The 21905-nt window shown below is 41.3% G+C and overlaps 1 protein-coding gene across 1 annotated transcript; it reads left to right on the plus strand.

Annotated features, from left to right (window-relative positions):
* Positions 1-387: 387 nt before the first annotated feature.
* LOC143662795 (uncharacterized) lies at positions 388-16636 on the plus strand. Its single transcript, XM_077136151.1, has 6 exons — positions 388-468; positions 514-702; positions 7910-7970; positions 11289-11364; positions 11481-11632; positions 13344-16636. Exons 1-6 carry the CDS (start codon positions 388-390, stop codon positions 13400-13402), a joined length of 618 nt encoding a protein of 205 aa, XP_076992266.1. The 3' UTR covers positions 13403-16636.
* Positions 16637-21905: the final 5269 nt, after the last annotated feature.

Genomic DNA, 21905 nt, shown 5'->3' on the forward strand with positions numbered 1-21905 from the left:
AAAATAGTTAAGATAAGCATACCCATTTTCTTAATGTAGGAACTCCTAACATTTTTCGATATATTACTCTTCTAATTGTTTTTTTGCTGAAATATTTTAAAGGAAATGACACATTTATTAACATAAGCTCAAACACTTTCAAATGCGTCTCTTAAAAAAAAAGTCCCCTTCACGATCACAATTAACAACAGCAACATTTATTTTCCTTTTTATTTCTGATATCAGTACATCAATAAGTTTACCCAATTGTTTCCAAATATCCCCCATAGCTTTTGCTTTTTCTACCCAGGATCCTATGGAAGATCACGCAATCATTTGCAGTCATAAATTTTAACCTATAAACCCTGGGGTTTTAGGATCGCCTGGACTCTGGGTATCAGGCGTTTAATGACACCTTGTAATTCTCGAAACCTTCAAAAAAAAGGCGAGGGGAAAGTTAGTGGCTTCGTGCGCAACACCTTTTGGAAGGTGTAGTCAGGAGCGTCCTGCGGTTTCCTGCGCTATTTACGGTAGAGGCTGGGCGCCCTCTGCGCACGCGCGGTCCACACCTGCCTGCCCCCGCCCCCTGCGGATCTCTGGGGACCAGGTTCCACGTCTCAGGGGAGAGCTCTGGGGGCCCCGTCCCCGCCATCTCGGGGCTCGCGTGGAGTTGAGGGCTCGCGACCCCGGCCAAGAGGGGAGTCCCGGACCTGTTTCCTGGTGGTAAGTGGAAACACCAAGGCGGACTCGGAGCTCCCGGGGAGCAGGTGCTCGGGGCGGGTCCGGGGGCGCAGACCCTGGCGCGGCGCAGCGCAGCCTCCAGTCCGGACCGGGAAGACCCTCTGCGACACGACACGCGGGTTTGTAAAGGGACCGCGAGCAGGGGAGTGAGCTCCACGGCCAGAGAGACCCAGGTATACTCCAGCGCTTCCACAGGAGCGACTTGCGGGCTCCTCCTCTGCAAAGGAGGGTGTCTGTGAAACTGCCTCGCGGTGTCATCTCAGAGCAAAGGCGTTGCCTGTGCATCTTCCAGTCAGAGACCACTTAATAAGGAATGTGTAAATGTTGGCTTCCGTCATATTCGGAAGATGCTTTGTTCTTTTCATTTAGCATTTCATTTAATCCTTACAAATTGATAGGTATAACCGGAGTTTCAAAAAAGGAAAACAGTTTTAAAGGTCACAAGGGGCAGGAGAGCGAGGCTGCAAATACAGATATGCTTCCCAAATTCAAGCTGCTTCTAATAGGCTCCGTGCCTAAGATGAGTAAAAAAAAATATGGATTAAAGAAATGAATAACGGGGGGATCAGGGGTAAAATTAATTGGGTAAATGGAAATACTAGTGGTCAATGAGAGGGACGGGTTAAGGTATGGGGTCTACAAGTTTTTCTTATTCTTTTTCTGGAGTGCTGCAAATGTTCTGAAAAAATGATCATGGTGTTGAATATATACTATGTGATACATTGATTATACACCATGTATAGAATATATGTGTGTGAAGATTTGTCAATAAAAATATTTAAATAAAAACAAACCATAGTGTGATATCATCTGACATCCACTAGAGCCATTATTAAAAAAAACAGAAAACAAGTACTGGAAAAAATGTGTAGAAAGAGTCACACTTATCTACTGTTGATGGGAGTATAAAATGGTACATGACCCTGGAAGGCAGTTTGGCAGTTCCTCAGAAAGCTAAGTATAGAATGACCATAAGATCCAGCAATCCCATTAGTAGGTATATATTCAGAGGAAGTGAAGGTAAGGGCACAAATGGACATTTGCACACCAATGTTTATATCACCATTATTTACAGTTGCAATGTAAATGGAAACAACCCAAATATCCATCAATGAATGAGTGGTTAAACAAGCTGTGGAATATATATATGATGGAATATTATACATTTGTAAGACAGAATAAAGGCATAAAGCATGTAACAACGTGGATGAATCTTGAGAATGTTACACTGAGTGATATTAACCAGAAACAAACAGATAAATTCTGTATGGTCTCACAAATATGAACTAACACTAAGGACTGAACTTTGAGAGTTGAAGTTAAGAACACAGGTTATCAGGAGATAGAAATAAGGGTGGAGACTGGTCATTTGGTGCTGAAGGAGTACAGATTTGCAACAGGACTGATTGTAAAAAATTCAGAAATGGATGGCACAATACTACCTGATGGTAGCACAGAAATATAAAGATACTGAATAAAGCTGAATGTGAGTATTATTGCGGGAGAAAGGGTGGAGGCATGTATGAAACCAGAAGGAAAGATAGAGGATACTGAGTTTGTATGGCTTAGGAATGCTTAGGAAGTGGACAATGATGGTGATTAAATGTACATATGAAAACAGATATTTTCACAAGGGAGACCAAATCAATGTCAACATTGCGAGTCGTTTAAAATGGATGGTATACAGGAAAAAGTGCAGTAAATGCAAGCTAGGGTCTATAGCCAACAGTAACATCATAATATGCTTCCACTGAATGTAACAAAGGCATTATGCCAACACTAAATGTCAACAGGCAGAGGTTACGGGGGAGGAGTGCGGATTCTTTGTGGAAGAAAAGGAAATGTATTTCACATAGATTTTGATGGTGAACGCATGTCTATATACTTAGGTTGGATTGTATGATGTGTGAATAAACCTGTTTAAAAATGAACAGAGAGAAACAAGTGCCAGAGAAAACCACAGAGAAGATGTACCTAATCACTGTTGGTAGGGGAGCTGAGAGGTGCAGCCCCTTGGAGGGCAGTGTGGTGGTTCCACAGGAGTGGATCTGCCATATGATCCTGAAACCCTGTTGCTCAGTATATACCTGTAGGAACTGAGTATGGGGACATGAATGGACATTTTCACACTGCTGTTTATGGCCACCATGTCTGAAATTCACAATGAATGGAGATGGCCTAATGGTACAACTGAGGAATGGAAAGGGGAGCTGGGGGGTGTAGACGTACAGGGGACTACTGAGTGGCCACAGGAAGGAGTGAAGTTGTGAGGCATGCAACTAAGGTGAATGAACCTTAAGAACTGTATGTTGAATGAAACGGCAGAAACAAAAAGACAAATATTATCATGCCTCATTCATATGGACTAACTATAATATAAAAACCCAGTGAGCTGAAGTCGAGAGCATGGGTTATTATGTTGGGACCTATTGTAAAGGGTCCTAGATTATAAGCAATCACATATATCCAGGAGTTGTAACTGTTATTTCTAAATACTGAGATACTGAGCTGTTTTTACATAACCTGGTCATTCCCATAAAGTTTGGGTATTTATGTGACACCTGAGAATCAGAGTTAGAGCTCTTAAGCTATGAAACTCAGCAGTACATGTCATACAGGAACTGTCTAAAAAGTAGAAAAAGGGATCAGACTTTAACTAGAAATATGAAGGAAGGTGTTCTGGATAGGACTAAGGTAGATCAGAATACAGGCTAAAGGATGATTTTGTACATATTTTAAAACTTCACCTTCTGTGTGAGGCCATGTTTTAGTTTGCTAGCTGCCAGAATGCGATATACCAGAAACAGAATGACTTTTAAAAAGGGGAATTTAATAAGTTACAAGTTTATAGTTCAAAGGCCAAGAAAATGTCCCAATTAAAGCAAGTTTATAGAAATGTCCAATCTAAGGCATCCAGGTGATACCTTGGTTCAAGAGGGTCGACGAAGTTCAGGGTTTCTCTCTCAAGTGGAAGGGCACATAGTGAACACGGTCAGGGTTCCTCTCTCATCTGGAAGGGCACATGGTGAACATGGTATCACCTGCTAGCTGCTTCTCCTGGCTTCCTGTTTGATGAAGCTCCCCAGGAGACATTTTCTTTCTTCATCTCCAAAGGCTGCTGGCTGGTGGACTCTGCTTCTCATAGCTATGTCGTTATGCTCTCTCTGAATCACTCATTCTCCAAAATGTTTCCTCTTTTATAGAACTCCAGTAAACCAGTCAAGACCCATCCAAATGGGTGGAGACACATCTCCCCTAATCCAATTTAACAACCACTCTTGATTGCGTTACATCTCCAGGGAGATGATCTAATTACATACAGTATTGAATAGGGATTATTCTGCCTCTACAAAATGGGGTTTTGATTAAAACATGGCTTTTCTAGGGTACATATATCCTTTCAAACCAGCACAGACCAAAAGGAGAGATGTTTATTTGATGCAAAATATATATTTTGGGTAGTGCATTACCAACTTTAACTTGTATGGTCAGTTTAGTTGAACACCATAAGTACATGGAATCTTGAATAGGGTGTGAGATTTTATTGGTTTGTCCAGGTTAGTGTGATGCCATGATATATCCTGGAGTAATTTGGGCAGTGAATACAGAAGTATTTGCAAGGCCCCTGTTCTAGTTGGTTAGCTCCTGGGATGCGATATTCTGGAAACAGAACAGCTTTTAAAAGGGGGAATTTATTAAATTGCAAGTTTACAGTTCTAAAGCTGTGAAAATGTTCCAATTAAAGCAAGTCTATAAAAATGTTTGAATTAAGGCACCAACAAGAGGTTACCTTCATTCAAGAAAAGCCAATGAAGTTTTGGGTTTGTCTCTCCACTGGAAAGGCACGTGGTGAACATGGCAACTTCTGGTAGCTTTCTCTCTAGGCATCTTGTTTCATGAACCTTCCCTAGGGGCATTTTCCTTCTCCATCGCCAAAGGTCTCTGGTTGTGTGGGCTCTGAGGCTCTGTGGCTCTTAAGCTTCTTTCCAAAAAGTGTTTGCTCTTTTAAAGGATTCTAGTAAACTAATCAAGACCCACCTGGAATGGGTGGCATTATATCTCCCTCTATTCAAAGGTTAATACCCACGATTGGGTATGTCACGTCTTCATAGAGTTGTCCAATCAAGTTTGCAACCGACAGTTCTGAATAGGGATTAAAACAAATGGCTGCCTCCAGGAGATGGTTCAGGATCAAAACATGGCTTTTCTGGGGTACATAATCCTTTCAAACTGGCACAGTCCCCTTGGGGGACTGGGGAGAAAGGAGAAAATATTCAAATTCCCCATTTGGAGAATTTCTCATATTCTCACAAGCAGTGGGCACAACCAAAGTAATAGGCTGAGCCCTTGATCTTGGGATCCACCCCTATGAAACTTATCCATGCAAAGGATAGGAAAAGCCTACTTAAAATTAAGCCTACCAAAAAAAAAATTACAAGAAACAAAATTAAGCCTACCAGTCACCCCCAGAGAATCTCTTTTGTTGCTCAGATGTGGCCTCTCTCCCTAAGCCAACTCAGCACGTGAACTCACTGCCCTCCCCTCTATGTGGGCCATGACTCCCAGGGTTGCAAATCTCCCTGCCAAGAAGGGGGAGAACCCCCAAGAATTCACTCGGACCTGGCATCATGGAATCAAGAAAGCTGTCTTGACCAAAAGGGGAGAAAGAAAAATTAGACCAAATAAAGTTTCAGTCACTAAGAGATTTCAAACAGAGTCGAGATGTTATCCTGGAGGTTATTCATATGCATTATATAGATATCCTTTCCTAGTTTATGATGGACTGGTGGCTGGAATTACCTGAAACTGTTGTTCTGTGTTCCAGTGATCTTGATTCTTGAACATGATTGTATAAAGATATAATTTTTACAATGTGACAGTGTGATTGGGAGAACCTTGTTCTGATACTCCTTTTATCCGGGCTAGAATTGTGATTTTTTAAATATGGATAAAAATAAATAATGGGGGGAGATAAGGGGTAAAATAAATTGGATAGATGGAAAAAGTGGTGGTCAATGAGAGGGAGGGGTTAGGGGTATGAGATCTATGGGTTTTTCCTTTTTTCTTTTTATTTCTTTGTAACCATAAACCCCAAGTGAATTCCGGGGGAGAGACAAGGAACCTGTGAAAGAGTTCACGCATCTGAAAGTTATTAATGACTGCTTCAGGACGTTGCTTTGAAAGTAGTTGTGTTACCTGTAATTAGACCAGTGCCAGGTAGAAAATACTGAGTGATAATGGCGTTTATACTAAGAAGACACTTATTGTCCTTGGGTTTCTTATGTCAGCCTCAGAGCCACTTTACTCATCAATGTCATCGAATGCATTTTTTAAAAATGTTTTAAAAATCGAGTTTCAAGTTGGTGGAGTGATGTGCCCAGGTCACAGGCTATGCCTGGTGGGGAAGCTTGGACTTAAAGGCGCATGTGTTTTCTCCCAATCCCAGGCTGTGGTATTGCACCTGCCTAATATCAGCATTGCAGCACTGAGAGCCCCCTGTCTCCAAGTCCCTGGTGATATTATGTGACGTGAATGTAGATGGCATCCTACCACGTGGCACATGCATTCTGATATTTCTAGTGTATTTTCAGATCGTATGAACCAGGCAAATTTCCTAACCCTTCCTACACTGGAAGGCTAGGCTATCTGTGTTTTATGTCTCATATTATGGAGAATTCCAAGAGCCAGGTGCTTGGTCCTAAAGTAAATTTGTTTCTCAGGTCCAGGTCTCAGATCCTGGGAACAAAGCAGCCCTCATGAGGTGGGAAGCAGGGGGCGTCTGGGAGCTAGAATCTTACCTGAAAGGGAGTGTCCCTCTGGCTTTTCACTTCTCACCAGAGCTTCAAAGCAGAGACAGGCAGAGCCCAGAAGGGAGCAGGTTCTGATTTGCTTGGCCTGAGGCAGTTCTTACTTCCTCTGTCCAAAGTGAACCAGACTTGATGATGTCATGGTGTGGCAGTGGAAGATAAGGTGAGCTGGGGCGGCTGATGGGCATGGTGCCCAGGAAAGGCCGTTTCACAGGGGGGCTGGTATGGAAAGGTCTTGAGATAAGGGAACACCAGCCAGAGGTGAGGAAATTCAGCGGGAGTGGTGGGCTCGTGTCTCAGGAGGTTCCTATGGCCTCTGTTTTCCACTCTGCAGATTATGTGCTTCTCCGATTCACGTCCATGAGTTCATGTGGCACTACTGACGTTGTCCTAACCTCAGAGAACCCTAGAATGGTGGTTCAAGGAGGGTTTCCGTGGGTGTCCGCTTCAGACTCATTTGAAAGCTTTAGAGACTTTAGGCATGATGAATTCAGTAACTTGTCCAGGGATATCTAGTTTGTTTGTTGAAGAGCCAAGAGGAAAATAGAATAGTTCACTCTCTTAAATAAGATAATAGAGGCATCTTATCGAAAGGACCTTTGGATATTAATAATAGGATTGCATATGGGGAAAAATGCACCAAATGTCAACTATGGACGATAGTCAAATAGTACTATTTTAATAATTATTCACCAATTGTAACAAAGATAACTACAGTTAAGAAAATAGTACAATTTTTAAGGAGTGCTATCATCAATTATAACAAATGTTCCACATCAATGCAAGTTATTGGGGATAAACTGGGTATGGAATCCTGTATTTTATGTATGACTGTTTGAAATAAATTCTCCAATAAAAAAAATGTAAAAAAGGCTTTTTGAGAAATTATGACAGTTAAAACAGATTATTAAAAATCCTTGCAAAATAAACAAACAAACAAACAAATCCTTGCCTTAAAGCATCCCTATTCCTTTTATTCTGCTCTCTGAACTTTCTCTGTCAAGGGGTAAAAACTATTGCTGAGAAAACAGAGAAATCAGGCACCCAAATGAAAGAATAATGTCTTATCCTTTGGTGCACTGTAATTTCTTTGTGTTTATTTGCCAGAAATACACAGACAATATAGTTAAATCGATTGCAAAAAGTTTATATGCATCTCTCCAAAGAACTGCAAATTAAGGCTCCATGTTTGTGTTACAGTCGCACATGGACAGATCCCACCACCTCAACATGGTCCCACTGATGCCATCTCAAAGCCCACAGTGCCCAGTTCCCATAGGGACACTGCTCCCCAACTGCAGAATCAGATTTTTAGTAGGTGAAGGTAGGAGCTGTGAGGCTTACTAAATCTCTTGACCCCTATACTGTTTCTGTCCCCCTAGCTGGAACCATCAACAGTTCTCTGCATTCTCCTAAGAGCTACAGAAATGAGAAAAATCTCAGGTGAGCTCTCTGTTCATTTCCCACTTTGTTTTGTAATTTATAAGAGTCCATACATTAATTGGAAAAGCAGAGCTAAAAATAGATCAAGTCAATCTTGAGGGAAGATTTCTCATTAATCCTGATGTTGGCTGTCAGCATTTGGTAGATAACCTGTATTAGGGCAAGTAGCTTCCCTCCAGTTACCAGTTTGCTAAGATGTCATGTTAGTGATGAGTTTGCATTGAAGTATATTCAGTACTTTTTTGCATCTCTATTGAAAGAAAGCCATAGTTTCTTTACATTAATCAATAAATATTATGAATGCTGTAATCTGCTTTCTAATGTTATTCTTGTATAGACCATACTTAATAATAAATGGTGAATTTTTCTTACATATGTTCTTAAGGGTTCTGCTGTTATTGTTTTGCAAATACTACATTTAAGATTTTTATTTTTATATTCCCAAATTAGATTACACTATAATTTTCTCATGTTCCTGCCTAATTATGGTATTATTGTTATACTTTCAAAAGGAAATGGGGCACTGTCTATTCTTTCTTTTCCTTTCTAATAATTTAGATGACAAAAATGCCTGTTACTTGTAAGTTTTGGCAAAACTTACCTATAAAATTGGGCCATTGGAGACTTTTGGAACGCAGATTTTGATTATTGAATTGCTTTATGAGAGTCATATATCTACCCTGGATTTTTTTTTCATTAAATTTTTGTCCTCACATTTTCATAAAAAGGTGTTATTTCCATTTGTATTTTCAATTGTATTTTCATGAGCTGCTCTTTGGTTTTTAAAATCTTTATGTGTCCTTTGTCACATAAGTAACTCCTTCCTGATCAGCTTCTGTATTTTATTTCAGTATTGAGGATGCTGATCATGAAAGACAAAAAAAAAGTTCTAGTTGGCCCAGTCCAGAGCCTACAATTTCAAGGTTCTGGTGCCTTCACATTTTGTGCCGGCATTCTTCTCTAAATGTTTGAGTAGAGGAAACATAAACTCATCGTATCTGTGCTCTCCACCTCTACACAACCTGCCAGGACATTTATAGAGAAGAATCTACTTTCTCTTCTGAATTGCCTTGACACCTCTGTTCAAGGTGCTTGATGTATGTTGTCTCTTTCTTGCAGGGTTGATCTGTGTTTATCTACTATTACACTGTCTTAATGTCTCTTTACAGTAAGTCTTGAAATGAGGTAATGCCTTCCAACTTTGTTCTTTTTCTGAATTGTCTGGAATATTTGGGGCCTTTGCTTCTTCATATAAATATTTAAAAATAAACTATTCTACCTCAGAAAAGCCTGCTGAGGTTTTTATTTTGATTGTGTGACATCTTGATCCACTGAGTCTTCCAGATCATAAACACAGCATCTCTCTCCATTTATTTAAGTCATAATGAAGGGTTTTTGCACTGATCAAGGGCAGGTCTGACATCTATTTGAAAAAAAATGCCTCTGATACTGTTGAGGGTAGAAGAGGAGTGGTCAGGCACAAGGGGTAGTAATGGAAGCAGGAACAACATCAACATAGGTGGCTATTTCAGTAATTCTACTAAGAAATGTTGCTCTTTAGGGTGTTGGTAGTTGTGGTGCTTCGAAGTGGTCAGATTCTGGATGCAGTTTGGAGGTAGAGCCAACAGGATCAGATTGCCTGTTTCCCACAACCTTGCAAATGGAGGATGTGCTGTTAAATTCTTTCCGTTTTTACCAGTGTGTGATAAAAACCTCATCTCTCTGTTGAGTTTAATAAGGTTTTATCTTACAAGTAAGGTGGAGCAGCTTTTATTGTGGCTTATTTGTATTTTTTTTAAGAGTGAGACAATGTCATTTATTTGCATATGCTCAGATTGTTTACCTAAAAAATCAGAGGGAGTCTTATGAACAGCTGTCAGACCTAATAACAGTGTGCATTAAGATACCCTGATACAAGGAATGTAAACAAAGAGCAATGCTTTGTGTATAAGGGCAAAAAATAGTTGCAGAATGCAAGGGGAAAAATATCCCATTCACAATGGCAACAGCAAAATTTGGGCATTAATTTAATAAAAATATGTATTACCTTTATGACAAAACTATCAAAGATTACAAAAGTATTATAAATGTGATTTTTAAGGAAGAAAACATGTACCATATTTATGAATGAGAAGCCTAAATATTTTAAAGATATCTGTTCTGCATGAAATATTTACCAATTTTTTTCCATTCTAACTAAAGTAGATGTTATTAGAGCTTTACTTGTTGACTCATAACTATATATATATAATTTGTATATGTATATAATTTGTAAGAAAATTTTGGAACAGTTTTTTCAACATTTTTGTTGTTAAATATATTCAGAAAGTTGATAAATTTCAAAATCCAGTTTAATAAGTAGTTACAGAGCAAATTTCAGAGTAAGGTGTGGGTTACAGTTCCACGATTTCAGGGATTTGTTTCTAGCTGTTCTGATGACAGAACACTAGCGATTAAAAAGAAGTATCAGTATAATGATTCACTGGTCATAATCATTTGCTATTTCTTATCATTTCTCTTACTACTCCTCCCTCTCACTTGATCCTTCTCCCAATCTTGAGTGATATTTGGGCATAATCATTCCAGTTTCTTCATGTTGAAAAGGGATGTTGACATTATGGGGTAGGGGCTGCAACTGGTTGATGTTCCTGTTACATTTCTTTTCCCCCTTTTGGTCAAGAGGGACTGTCAAGCCCAGGATGCCAGGGCTAGGCTCATGCCTGGGAGCCATGTCCCCCATAAGGAGGGAGGGTAATGAGTTTATTTGCAGACTTGGCCTCAGAGAGAGAGAGTTCACATCTGAACAACAAACAGGTTTTCTGGAAGTCACTCTTAGGCATCATTAGACGTAGGCTTAGCTTCCCTGTCACAGAAATAAGTTTCATATGAGCAAGCCTGAAGACTGAGGGTTTTGCCTATTAACTTGGGAGTCCCTAATTCTTGAGAGAGTTTCAGGAATCTCAATAGTTCCTGTCTCTCAAGGGACTTTGAAAATACTTTTTATTTATCTGCCCAACATACTCTGGAATCTATCCAGGTATTACATTAACTATAAAGAATTTCAAGACTTCATTCCCTATTTTAGGCCCCATGAGTTTAGGTGGTTTAAATGAACTGGCCAGATCAGTTAAGTTACATTGTGTACCACAGAAAAATTTAAATTTTGAACAAAATAGCATCTCTTCCTTTGGTCTCACACAGAAGATGAAATTTTATAAAACAGACAGTATTATCCTTAACCCTATATTTTGATTGACTTTAGTCCCAACCAGATCAGCTTCGCTCATCTCTCTAATTGAAGTCCGATCTCTTTGTCAGCTTCTTTGACAGTTGCTGTATGGAATAATGCTGAGTTTCATGTTTGCTCTATCTCTGAGTCTTCGGTGTCACCCAGGTAACCAAAGTTCCATGGAAATACCAGGGCACACACATAGAGCACAGCATCTCCAAATTTACTAAGAGTCAATTTCCTAAGGTATTTTCCATGTCGCCTGTTTCTGGACCCTTCAGATTGACCAGAAATGTGCTGCCACAGGCCTCAGTGTCATTCAAGGATGTGGCTGTGGAGCTCACCCAGGAGGAGTGGCAGCACCTGGGCCCTGCCCAGAGGATCCTGTGCAGAGATGTGATGCTGGAGAACTACAGCCACCTCATCTCAGTGGGTGAGCACATCCTACACCCTGTGAAATGATTTCTCTTTTCTTCTTCTTTTTTTAATATCAATCACATATTTTTAAAAAACTCTGTGTTCATGTTCACCAGCCTCAGCCTAGTGAAACACAGGGGTCAGTGAACTTTCATTAAAGATACCCCTCAAAATCTTAATGCTGTCTCCTGTTCCTCATCCCAACAGAAAGGAAATCAACCCAGGGGAAACCATGGGACTCTGACAGTGATAGAAAGTCCAAGATCGAAATTTCCAGGGTGAAAGGGTCACTGTGGAATGGAGTGTTGCCTCCATGTGCACAGTTGTTTTTACTGTGATGAGGAAAACTTGTTCTTTGCTGAGCACCTGTAGGTTAAGTGTACTCGATCCTGAAGTATACTCATCATAGTTTAAAAAAAAAACTTAAAAATTTGACTTCTTTTTTTTCACAAAAGAATTTTTTTATTAATTAAAAAAATTGACTAACACAACATTTAGAAATCATTCCATTCTAAATATGCAATCAGTAAAAAAAAAAAATCTGACTTCTTTGTGATGGGCAAACACAATGTGTATCAGAAAATTTACACAGGAGAAATCCCTCGTGACATCCTAAATGATCATAAGAACTTACCCAGAATTATTCTTCATTATTAAAAAGGTTAATATCAGGAGATATCCAACATTTCAGTATATATAAGAAATAACTGACCAAAATGAGATCTCATTGACTATCTCAGAATATTTATCAAAGTCAAGAAATTAACATTAATAAAATGCTAGGATTTAATAACTGGAGTATATTCATTTTTTTTTTTACCTATTTTCCAAATAAGACCCATTACAGGAAAGAAAATCCAGAACATTGCATTACATTGTGTCCTCGTATCTACTTCCTCTCCCTTAACCTCAAGCATCTTACCATTTCCTTCTGTTTTAGAACCATGTCCTATTTCCAGAGTTTACATATTTGTTTTGGACTTTTCCTGTTTTCTTGTGATTAGCTTAGTGATGCACCTTTGGCAGCACTTGCACAGAAAGGTTGCTGACCAGAAGCAACATGCTGTCACCTGGTCCCATTGCTACTGATGCCAACTTTTTTTAGTTTAGTTTTTTTTTAGTAAGGAAGGCACCATTTTACCTTTTGTGTCAATAAATATCATGTGATGAGATACTGTTGCTTAGACATCCTGCTAATTCTCAAACTTTCACCTCCAGAGCTAGCATATATTTGTGACCCTTGCCAAAATCAGTTACCATGGTTGCCTAAGAGCGCTCTTTTAAAATATATTCCTTCTGCATTCATCAATTGGCATTCTGTCGTAAAGAAGAATTTCTTCAGTTACTGCATGCAAACCCCATGGGTGTGAATACCAGTAAATAAATGTCATGAGGGTATACACAGTATAATTACGAGAGCTGTTATGTACACTGAGTTCATTCCTCAATCTCCTGATTAAATGAGCCCCTACTATTTTTAAAATGCAGGGCTTTTTTTCTGTTAAAAGCATTTATAAATGTTTGTTACTTTATTGGTAGGTTCCACCAACATCCCAATTCAAACAAAAGCCTTAGAATTCAATAGTAACTATTTCCTTAGCTAGCCCCCAAAAAGCATTATTTTCTATTTTGTCTTCTAGATCCCCAAAATATCTCTTCCCTTCTCTTCATATCTGTAGCCACTGATTCTCTCTACTGGGTTTATTTCAACAAGATTTTTTTTTCAGGCAGGCTCTGGGAATCGAACTCCGGTCTCCAGCATGGCAGGCGAGAACTCTACCACTGAGCCACCATTGCGCTCAACAAGATTTTAATTTTTGTAGTCTTCGCACATTTAGACACATTCTGCATAACAACCACAATGATCTTATGACCTTTTTGTTATTTTTCTAGTGTAGATTCACATTTACAGAAAAATCATGCAAAGGGTTCAGAATTCCCACATACTCCTCCCCTCACACACACTGTTTTCCCTGTTGGTTTATTTTTTCCCTTTTTTAATGCAGTTTCATTGAGGTATGTTCATATATACAAACTATCCAAAGTATACAATCACTGGCTCACAGTATCAGCACATAGTTGTGTATACATTACAATGATTAATTTTAGAAGATTTTGATTTAGTGTGATACATTCGTTATTTTTTTTAAGTTATTTTTATTGAGAAATCTTCACACACATACAGTCCATCCATACTATGCAATCAATGGTCACAGTATCATCACATTCATCACCATGATCATTTTTGGAACATTCACATCACTTCAGAAAAAGAAATAAAAAGAAAAAATTGATATACATCCCATATCCCTTACCCCTCCCTTTTATTGACCACTAATATTCAACCTACCTTATTCTTTTTACCCCTTATCCACTCCATTATTTTTTTTACCATCTTTTCATATGCTGGACAAAAGGAGCAACAGACACAAGGTTTTCACAATCACATGGTCACATTGTAAAATCTATATGGCTGTGCTATGATCGGCAAGAATCAAGGCTACTGCCGCACTGTCTCATGTAGCCACTCCAACACACCATAAACTAAAAAGGGATATCTATATAATGCATAAGAATAAGCTCCAGGATAACCTCTTGACCCTGTTTGAGATTTCTTAGCCACTGAAATTTTACTTTCTCTCATTTTTCTGTTCTCCCTCTTGGTCAGCAAGGCTCTCTTAATCCCATGTTGCCAGGTCCTGACTTCACCCCTAGGAGTCCTGTCCCACATTGGATTCTTTGAAGAAGAAAAGAAATGTCTTCATATAGATTATGGTGGCGAAGGCATGGCTATTTCCTTAGGTTGAATTGTAGGTGTGCGAATAAAACAGAAAGAAACAAGTACTAGAGTCAGTGTGGTGAAAGAGAAGTCCCTCTTCGCTGTGGGTCAGGAAGCTGAGAGGGGCAGCTCCTCCAGGGGGCAGTGTGGTGGCTCTGTAGGGGGCTAGGGATGGGGCTGCCGTACAATCCTGCAACCCCATTGCTAGGTATATTACTGGAGGAACTGAGAGTGGGGATAGGAGTGCACATTTGCACACTGTTATGTTGGTTATTGATGAACCAATATTGTTATTTATATTGTTAGCTGAAGTCGATATTTCATCTTAAGACTCAGTCTTTCTGTTGTAAAATTCTATTTTCTTAAAAAATTTATTGTGCAAACATAATAGAACATGGGATTCTCCATTTTAGCCACCATAACATATAGTATTAAGTGGTCTTAACCTAGACACAATTTACAGGTACATTACATTTGGACAAGACACAGTAACTTGTACAAGCCTGACTTTCTTCCAGAAACTGCTAACATTGGACAAATGAGGCAACTTTTTTTGACATTCCACAATAGACATTTCCAGATAATACTCTTTAAGAGAAGAGAAGTACACAATTTTAGCCCCTCAGTCCACTCCTTCTTTGTTTTGGGGACATTTCAAGGCAAAACAAAGGAAAGTAAACTCAGTGCCAGCGGGATAGAGGATAATCCTGTTAGAGGAGGGAAAACAAAATAGAATATGAAAAAAGTGAAGTAAATGATAAACGGTTACAGATTAAATTGATTCCCTGAAAAAGATATGTTAAAGTCCCAACCACCAATCCCAAAACCGAGATCCAATTTGGAAATGGAATCTTTGAAGATGTGATGAGTTCAGATGAAGCTACCCTGAATTATGTTGGTCCCTTCATCCAATATGACTGGTATGGCGGTTTGAAGTTATTATGTACTCCAGAAAAAACATGTTTTCATCCAGATCCAATCTTGTAGGGCTAGACCTATTGTTAACACTGGAATACTCTAATTGGATTGTTTACATGGAGATGGGACACAATTGCGGGTATTGGTTTTTGGTTAAATGGAAATGTGACTCCACCCATTGAAGGTGGGTATTTATTAGTTTACTAGAGTCCTTGAAAAGGGGAAGCACTTTAGAGACCCTCAGATGTAATGCTTGGAGTGCTGACAGAGGAAATGCCTGGCCACAGGCAGAGCCCAGAAGATACTGCCATGTGCCTTCCCATTTGATGCTAAGTAAGCCAGAATCCAGAGTTGTGTCTTGGAGGAGCTAAATGAAGGGCCACATATGGTTAGAGAGTAAACCACTGGCATCAGAAGCTGGAAGAAATGGGACCAGGAACAAGGACCAGCTGACACCACCCCCATGTCTTCCCATGTAACAGATAACAGCATTTCTTGAGTCAAGCTATCCTTTCCTGGATGCCTTAGTTAGGTATTTTTCTGGCCTTAGAACTGTTAATTTGTAACATAGTAAATTTCCTTTATAAAAGCCATTCCATTTCTGGTATGTTGTATTCAGTTTTGCAACTGAAAACAGTTGGTGTCCTTAGCAGAGAAACCTTAAACAGAGCCAGTGTGCTGGTTTGAAACTTTTACGTACCCCAGAAAAACCATGTTCTCATAATCCAGTCATGTGGGGGCAGACCTACTGTAGGGTGGGACCTTTTGTTTAGGTTGTTTTCATGGAGGTATGACCCACCCACTTGTGGTGGGATCTTTTGAGTACATTATTTCCATTGAGATATGACCGCACCCATTCAAGGTAGGTCTTAATTAGCTTACTGGACTCTTGAAAAGAGCTGACAAAAGTGAGTAGAGAGATGCAACTAGACAGAATTTGAAGATGCTAAGATAAGAGATGAAATCCAGAGTTTGCCCCAGAGAAGCTAAGTAAGGTTCCACGGGCACTTATGGAGAAAGCCACTGGAATCTGAGACTGAAACCAATGAACTGGGAAGGAGCAGCAGATGCCAGCCATGTGCCTTCCAAGCTGACAGAGTTTCTCCAGATATCAGCATCCTTTCTTCAAAGTCAAGGTATCTTTCTCTGGATGCCTTAATTTGGACATTTTCATGGCCTTAGAAGTATAAATTTATATGTCCTTTATAAAAATGCAACCATTTCTGGTATATTGCAATCCAGCAGCTTGAGCAAACCAAAACAACTAGTAAGAGAGAGGTAGGAAGATATGTCCATGGCATATACCTAGACTTGCATTTCTGCTTCCAGGAGCCATGGAATCCAACCCACCCATCAGAAGCCAGGAAAGAGGCCTTGGGATGGTTAGGTGTGTGTGTTAACCTGGACAGGTGATGGTGCCCAGTTGTCTGGCCAAGCAAGCACTTGCCTGACTGTTGCTGCATGGACATTTCATAGACTTGAATCACCAGTGAGTTGATTGCATATGAAGTCAACTAAGGGGAGTGTCTTCTGCAATGAGAGACATTTAATCCAATCAGTTGGATGCTTTTAAGGGAGAAGTGATGAACTCAGCAGTCAGAACAGAGAACTTTCATCTCTACTTCAGCCAGCATATGAATTCATTGAAAACCTTCAGAATGCCAACTTGCAGCCTGCCCTATGTAATTTGGACTTGTACCTCTGCAGTTGCATGAGACACTTTTATAAAACTTCATACTATTTATAGACATATTCTGTTGGTCCTGTTTCATTAGAGAACCCCAAGGGAGTAAAAAGCATTTCCAAGGGGCTCAGAGCACAGCAGGTCATCGATGGAAAAACCAGGACCAAAGATATTTATCTGAGCCTGGGAATCCTGAGGGTCACCTACTCAAAAACATCACAATTTATGAAGGTGGAAATTAAAGCCTTTCCTGTATCCTCCTTTCAGCATGGAGGAGGGAGGTGACAGCTCTATCCTGTCCAGGGTGTCCTGGGGATGGCCCTGGACAGGCAGACCCCTAGGAGCCTCAAGGATCCCCTGCCCATCAACCCGGTATCTCCCCCTCCTGCTGGGGGCCATGGGCATGTTGCCTGAGTGTGATGCCACTGCCCCACAGCACAGCTGCCTCCCACTCCTTTCCTCTGTCCTGTTGTCACCTCCAGGTGCCATATTCTCCTCTGCCTCCCCCACCATTGGTCACTGTGTGTGTGTGCATGTGTGTGTGCACACACTTACATGCTTGTGTGATGCCCAGAGTGTAACGGCCACACATGGGCTGGGTTCACCCAGGACGTAGGGGCTCTCCAAGCAACCCCATGGTGGAGGGTTGTGTCCTGACTAGACATTGGGATTCTTTCTTCTCCTCTGCACTCTAACTCTTCTCCCCTAGACCAGTCCCTCCCTCTTTCTGCACCTCCATTTCCCAATTTTACCCTGAGGGTTTGGACATGGACATACATCCGAATGTCTCAGCTAGATAGGGTACATTGCCAGGCCCCCCCGACAATAGGTGGATATAGGTGGACGTTGGGGGAGGGGGTGGTCAGGCCTCACATGCACTGCCTGGCAGGCACACAGGGTCTGCTCAGGACTCAGGACCTGAATGGGCAGGACCTGCCTTGTTGCACACACATGCAGTGTGCTGCTGTCTGCATGCAGTTGGTCCCACGCAACCTCGTCACCATCTGCCCACCTCCCCCAACCCCGTACTCACTGAAGCTCTGGAGATATCCCCAGCACATCCAGGCAGCCCACCTCCCCCAACCCCGTACTCACTGAAGCTCTGGAGATATCCCCAGCACATCCAGGCAGCCCACCTCCCCCAACCCCGTACTCACTGAAGCTCTGGAGATATCCCCAGCTCATCCAGGCAGCCCACCTCCCCTAACCCCGTACTCACTGAAGCTCTGGAGATATCCCCAGTTCATCCAGGCAGCCGCCTCCCCCAACCCCATACTCACTGAAGCTCTGGAGATATCCCCAGCTCATCCAGGCAGCCCACCTTCCCCAACCCCGTATTCACTGAAGCTCTGGAGATATCCCCAGCTCATCCAGGCAGCCCACCTCCCCCAACCCCATACTCACTGAAGCTCTGGAGATATCCCCAGCACATCCAGGCAGCCCACCTCCCCCAACCCCGTACTCACTGAAGCTCTGGAGATATCCCCAGTTCATCCAGGCAGCCCACCTCCCCAAACCCCATACTCACTGAAGCTCTGGAGATATCCCCAGCACATCCAGGCAGCCCACCTCCCCCAACCCCGTACTCACTGAAGCTCTGGAGATATCCCCAGCTCATCCAGGCAGCCCACCTCCCCCAACCCCATACTCACTGAAGCTCTGGAGATATCCCAGCACATCCAGGCAGCCCACCTCCCCAACCCCGTACTCACTGAAGCTCTGGAGATATCCCCAGCTCATCCAGGCAGCCACCTCCCCCAACCCCATACTCACTGAAGCTCTGGAGATATCCCCAGTTCATCCAGGCAGCACCCCAGGAAGCTCGGTCTGGGGGTTGGGGAGACTGGAGACCTGGCAGTCACTGCATATCTCCCCAGCTGCCCTCATCTCCTGATGCCACATCTGGGGCCAGCTGTGGCCTGAGGATAAAAGCCAGGACAGCTCCTCTACTCCCCTCCTGTCTTCTCCCTACATCCGTCCTTCAGGACCCCCAGCTGGTGTTGGGGTAAGGATTGTTGGAGCAGTGTTGTAACAGTGATCCCATTCCAGGTCATCTGGGAGCACCAGGCACCAGCATGCCAAGTCCCCAGGCTCTGCAGGAGCACAACCCCACAGAGGCAAGACCCAGCTCTCTGGTCCCACTGAACGGGCTGTACAGAGTGCTGTGTCCTCAAGTCTGCCAAGGAATGCTCTCGTATAACCACTTCGAGCATCAGAAACTAAATCTTCCCTTTGTCCCCTTCCTCTTACAGACTCTAAATTATATTGCATCCGTCTACAGTCTCTCTTTAAGCAAGGGCCATGCTATTTGATTACGGTGACTTCGTGGTAACTTTTGAAATTGGGAACTATGAGTCCTCCAACTTTCTCCTTCCTCAAGATCGTTTTGATTATTCTGGGTTCCTTCTCTTTCCATGTGATTTTTATGATTAATTTGGCAATTTCTGCCAAAAAGAAATCAGCTTGGATTTTAACAGAAATTGCATTGAATCGTTTGGTCAATTTTGGGAGTTTATTATTATTATTATTATCATTATTATTATCACCTATGATTTTCTGTAAACAAGTTCATGTCATCTGAAAATAGAAATACATTTATATCTTCCTTTCAAACACGGATGATTTTATTCCATTTTCTTGCCAAATTACCCAGGCTAGAACCTCTAACACAATATTGAATAAAATTGGTGGAAGCATGCTTGACTTTTGTTGTTTCTGATATTGGAAGAAAGCATTCAGTCTTTCACCATTAGGTAGAGTGAGAGGTGTGGGATTTTTCTAGATGCCTTTTAATAGGATAAGGAAATACCTTCTATGCCCAGTTTCTTGACTGCTTTAATCATGTTGAGTGTTGAGTTTAGTCAACGTTTTTCCTAAACCTGTAGAGAATCAACTTTCACAACCACTGTCAAAACAGAATACCGTCTTCCTTTGCCTCTTCTTCTGCCTCTTGTTATAAGATGAATGAATAGTGTCCAAGAGTTCTTGTTCTCAGGTTTCCTGTTGCTGGTTGCTGTGAAACTAGGAATGGCTCACTATCCCCAAATAAGTCATGATTGGAAGTTTGTGTTCTTGTTGTGGAGTCAAAATATTAGCTGTAAAGGAGATGAACGTTCTAGAAATAATGTATATTAAGTTTTTGCTGGAAAATACAACAGAAAAATAAACAAGTGACTGGGAGATTTCCAGTAAAGCATTTGAGTTCAACCAGAGCAGGCTGCATGGATGTGGGTGGGAGGTAGATCAGGGCTTCAGGGGTGATGGAATTTGGACTGAGTCTGAATTAGTGTCCAGACTTGGACCTGTCCCTCCCCAGTCTGCTACCCAGGAGCCACTGTCCCTTCTCTTCCTCTTTTACAGAATAATGGAGCAGAAGAAATGACAAGCATATACTTATAAATTGTAAAGTATTAGCACTGTGTAGATATTTTTATTTGTGGCAGCATTAGTTCAACCTGTGTCTGGGTGCATATTATCTTTGAAACATTTCAGAGAATTATTTGGTGTAAAGTAAGTCTGCCACCCAGATCTCCAGTATGCTTCTCCACTCTGAACCACTGTTAATTGTTTCTCATATGTCCTTCCACAAATTTTCTAGACATAATGCAAATACATTTGTGTGGATATATTCATGTTGGCACATTCTCCTCCAGTCCCACTAATTAGAAATTCAGAGAAAGTCATTTTGTGTGTTTGAAATTGTTATGTACCCCAGAAAAGGTGACTCTGCTTTAATCCAATAGAAGGACTCCTTCAATAGGAGAACTATTTTTGTGTGACTTTGATTAAGCTCTTTCCATGCAGCTGTGAACTTGCCCATTCAAGTTGGGTATTAATCAGCAAATTGAGAGCTGAAAGATGCTAAGAAAGAAAATACCCCAGGAGAAGCCAGAAGGACCCCCAGGAGTTGAGAGAGCCATTTGTAACCAGAAGGCAGGAGGGAAGGACAGTAGGCATTGTTATGTGCCTTCCCAGGTGACAGAAGCCAGATAGATGCCAGATGCCTTTACTCCAAGAAGATATCCTCTTGTCTGTGCATTAATTTGAACTTTTTTATAGCCTCAGAACTGTAAATTTGTAACTTAATAAATCCTTTAAGAATAAAGTCAAATCATTTCAGTTACAATACAAAGTAAAAAAGAGTACAGAATCTCATCAAAGCCAGTTAAAGTCATGGTCTCGCCTAATGCAAAATCCTATTCTGGCTGTTGACCTCTGAACTTCAGAATAAGTTATCTGATTCTAATATAGAAAGGAGATACAGTCATAGGATAAAGTTTCCGTTTTCATAGGGATAATTTGAAAGGAAAATGGGTTGTTGGACCAACCAGTTCCAAAAACCAGCTGGGAAAACCCCATTAGATTTCAAGGTGTGAGAATAATTTATAGAATGACGTTTCATCCTTGGGACTTGAGAGAGCAGCAGCCACACCCTTTCCAAGGGCTAACACAGTGGCCCTTTCTCTCCAAACACTGGGGTGAGTCTAGAAACAACAGGGAACCCTGAGAAGACCACCTTTTCTTGGCCTCACCATCCCCAAGCATGTGGGTGGCAACTGGACTTTCTGCCATCTCCAGGGCTCAAGCTCAACCCCTTCAGAACACTGGGGTGGTGGCCAGGTTCTCCACCACCCCCAGGGAATGTGCCTCATCCTCTCAATTCATGCTTTCATTTGTTCATGCTTTTTTAGGAAGTTGTCCATTTTGTCTACACTGTCTAGTTCTTTTCAGCAGATAGCTAGCTGCTCATTTTATCCGCTCATTGTCTCCTTTATTTCTCCAGGCAGTTGGACATGAGTGGGACATTAGGAATAGTTCTTGTCTGAAGTGTTTTATTTCCCTACAGTCCAGGATGTTTAACTTTCTGCTGTCAGACAGTTGCGTGATTGGGTCAAGGTGGTCCAACAG

The sequence above is a fragment of the Tamandua tetradactyla genome, chromosome 18 (assembly GCF_023851605.1).
Source record: "Tamandua tetradactyla isolate mTamTet1 chromosome 18, mTamTet1.pri, whole genome shotgun sequence".
In the NCBI taxonomy this organism is placed as follows: Eukaryota; Metazoa; Chordata; class Mammalia; order Pilosa; family Myrmecophagidae; genus Tamandua; species Tamandua tetradactyla.

Coding starts and splice junctions, on each gene's coding strand:
- LOC143662795 (XM_077136151.1), top strand. CDS start 388: ATGACACCTTGTAATTCTCGAAACCTTCAAAAAAAAGGCGAGGGGAAA. Junction 703..7,909: donor CCCGGACCTGTTTCCTGGTG/GTAAGTGGAAAC, acceptor CTGTCCCCCTAG/CTGGAACCATCAACAGTTCT. Junction 11,633..13,343: donor CAGCCACCTCATCTCAGTGG/GTGAGCACATCC, acceptor TTTTTTTTTCAG/GCAGGCTCTGGGAATCGAAC.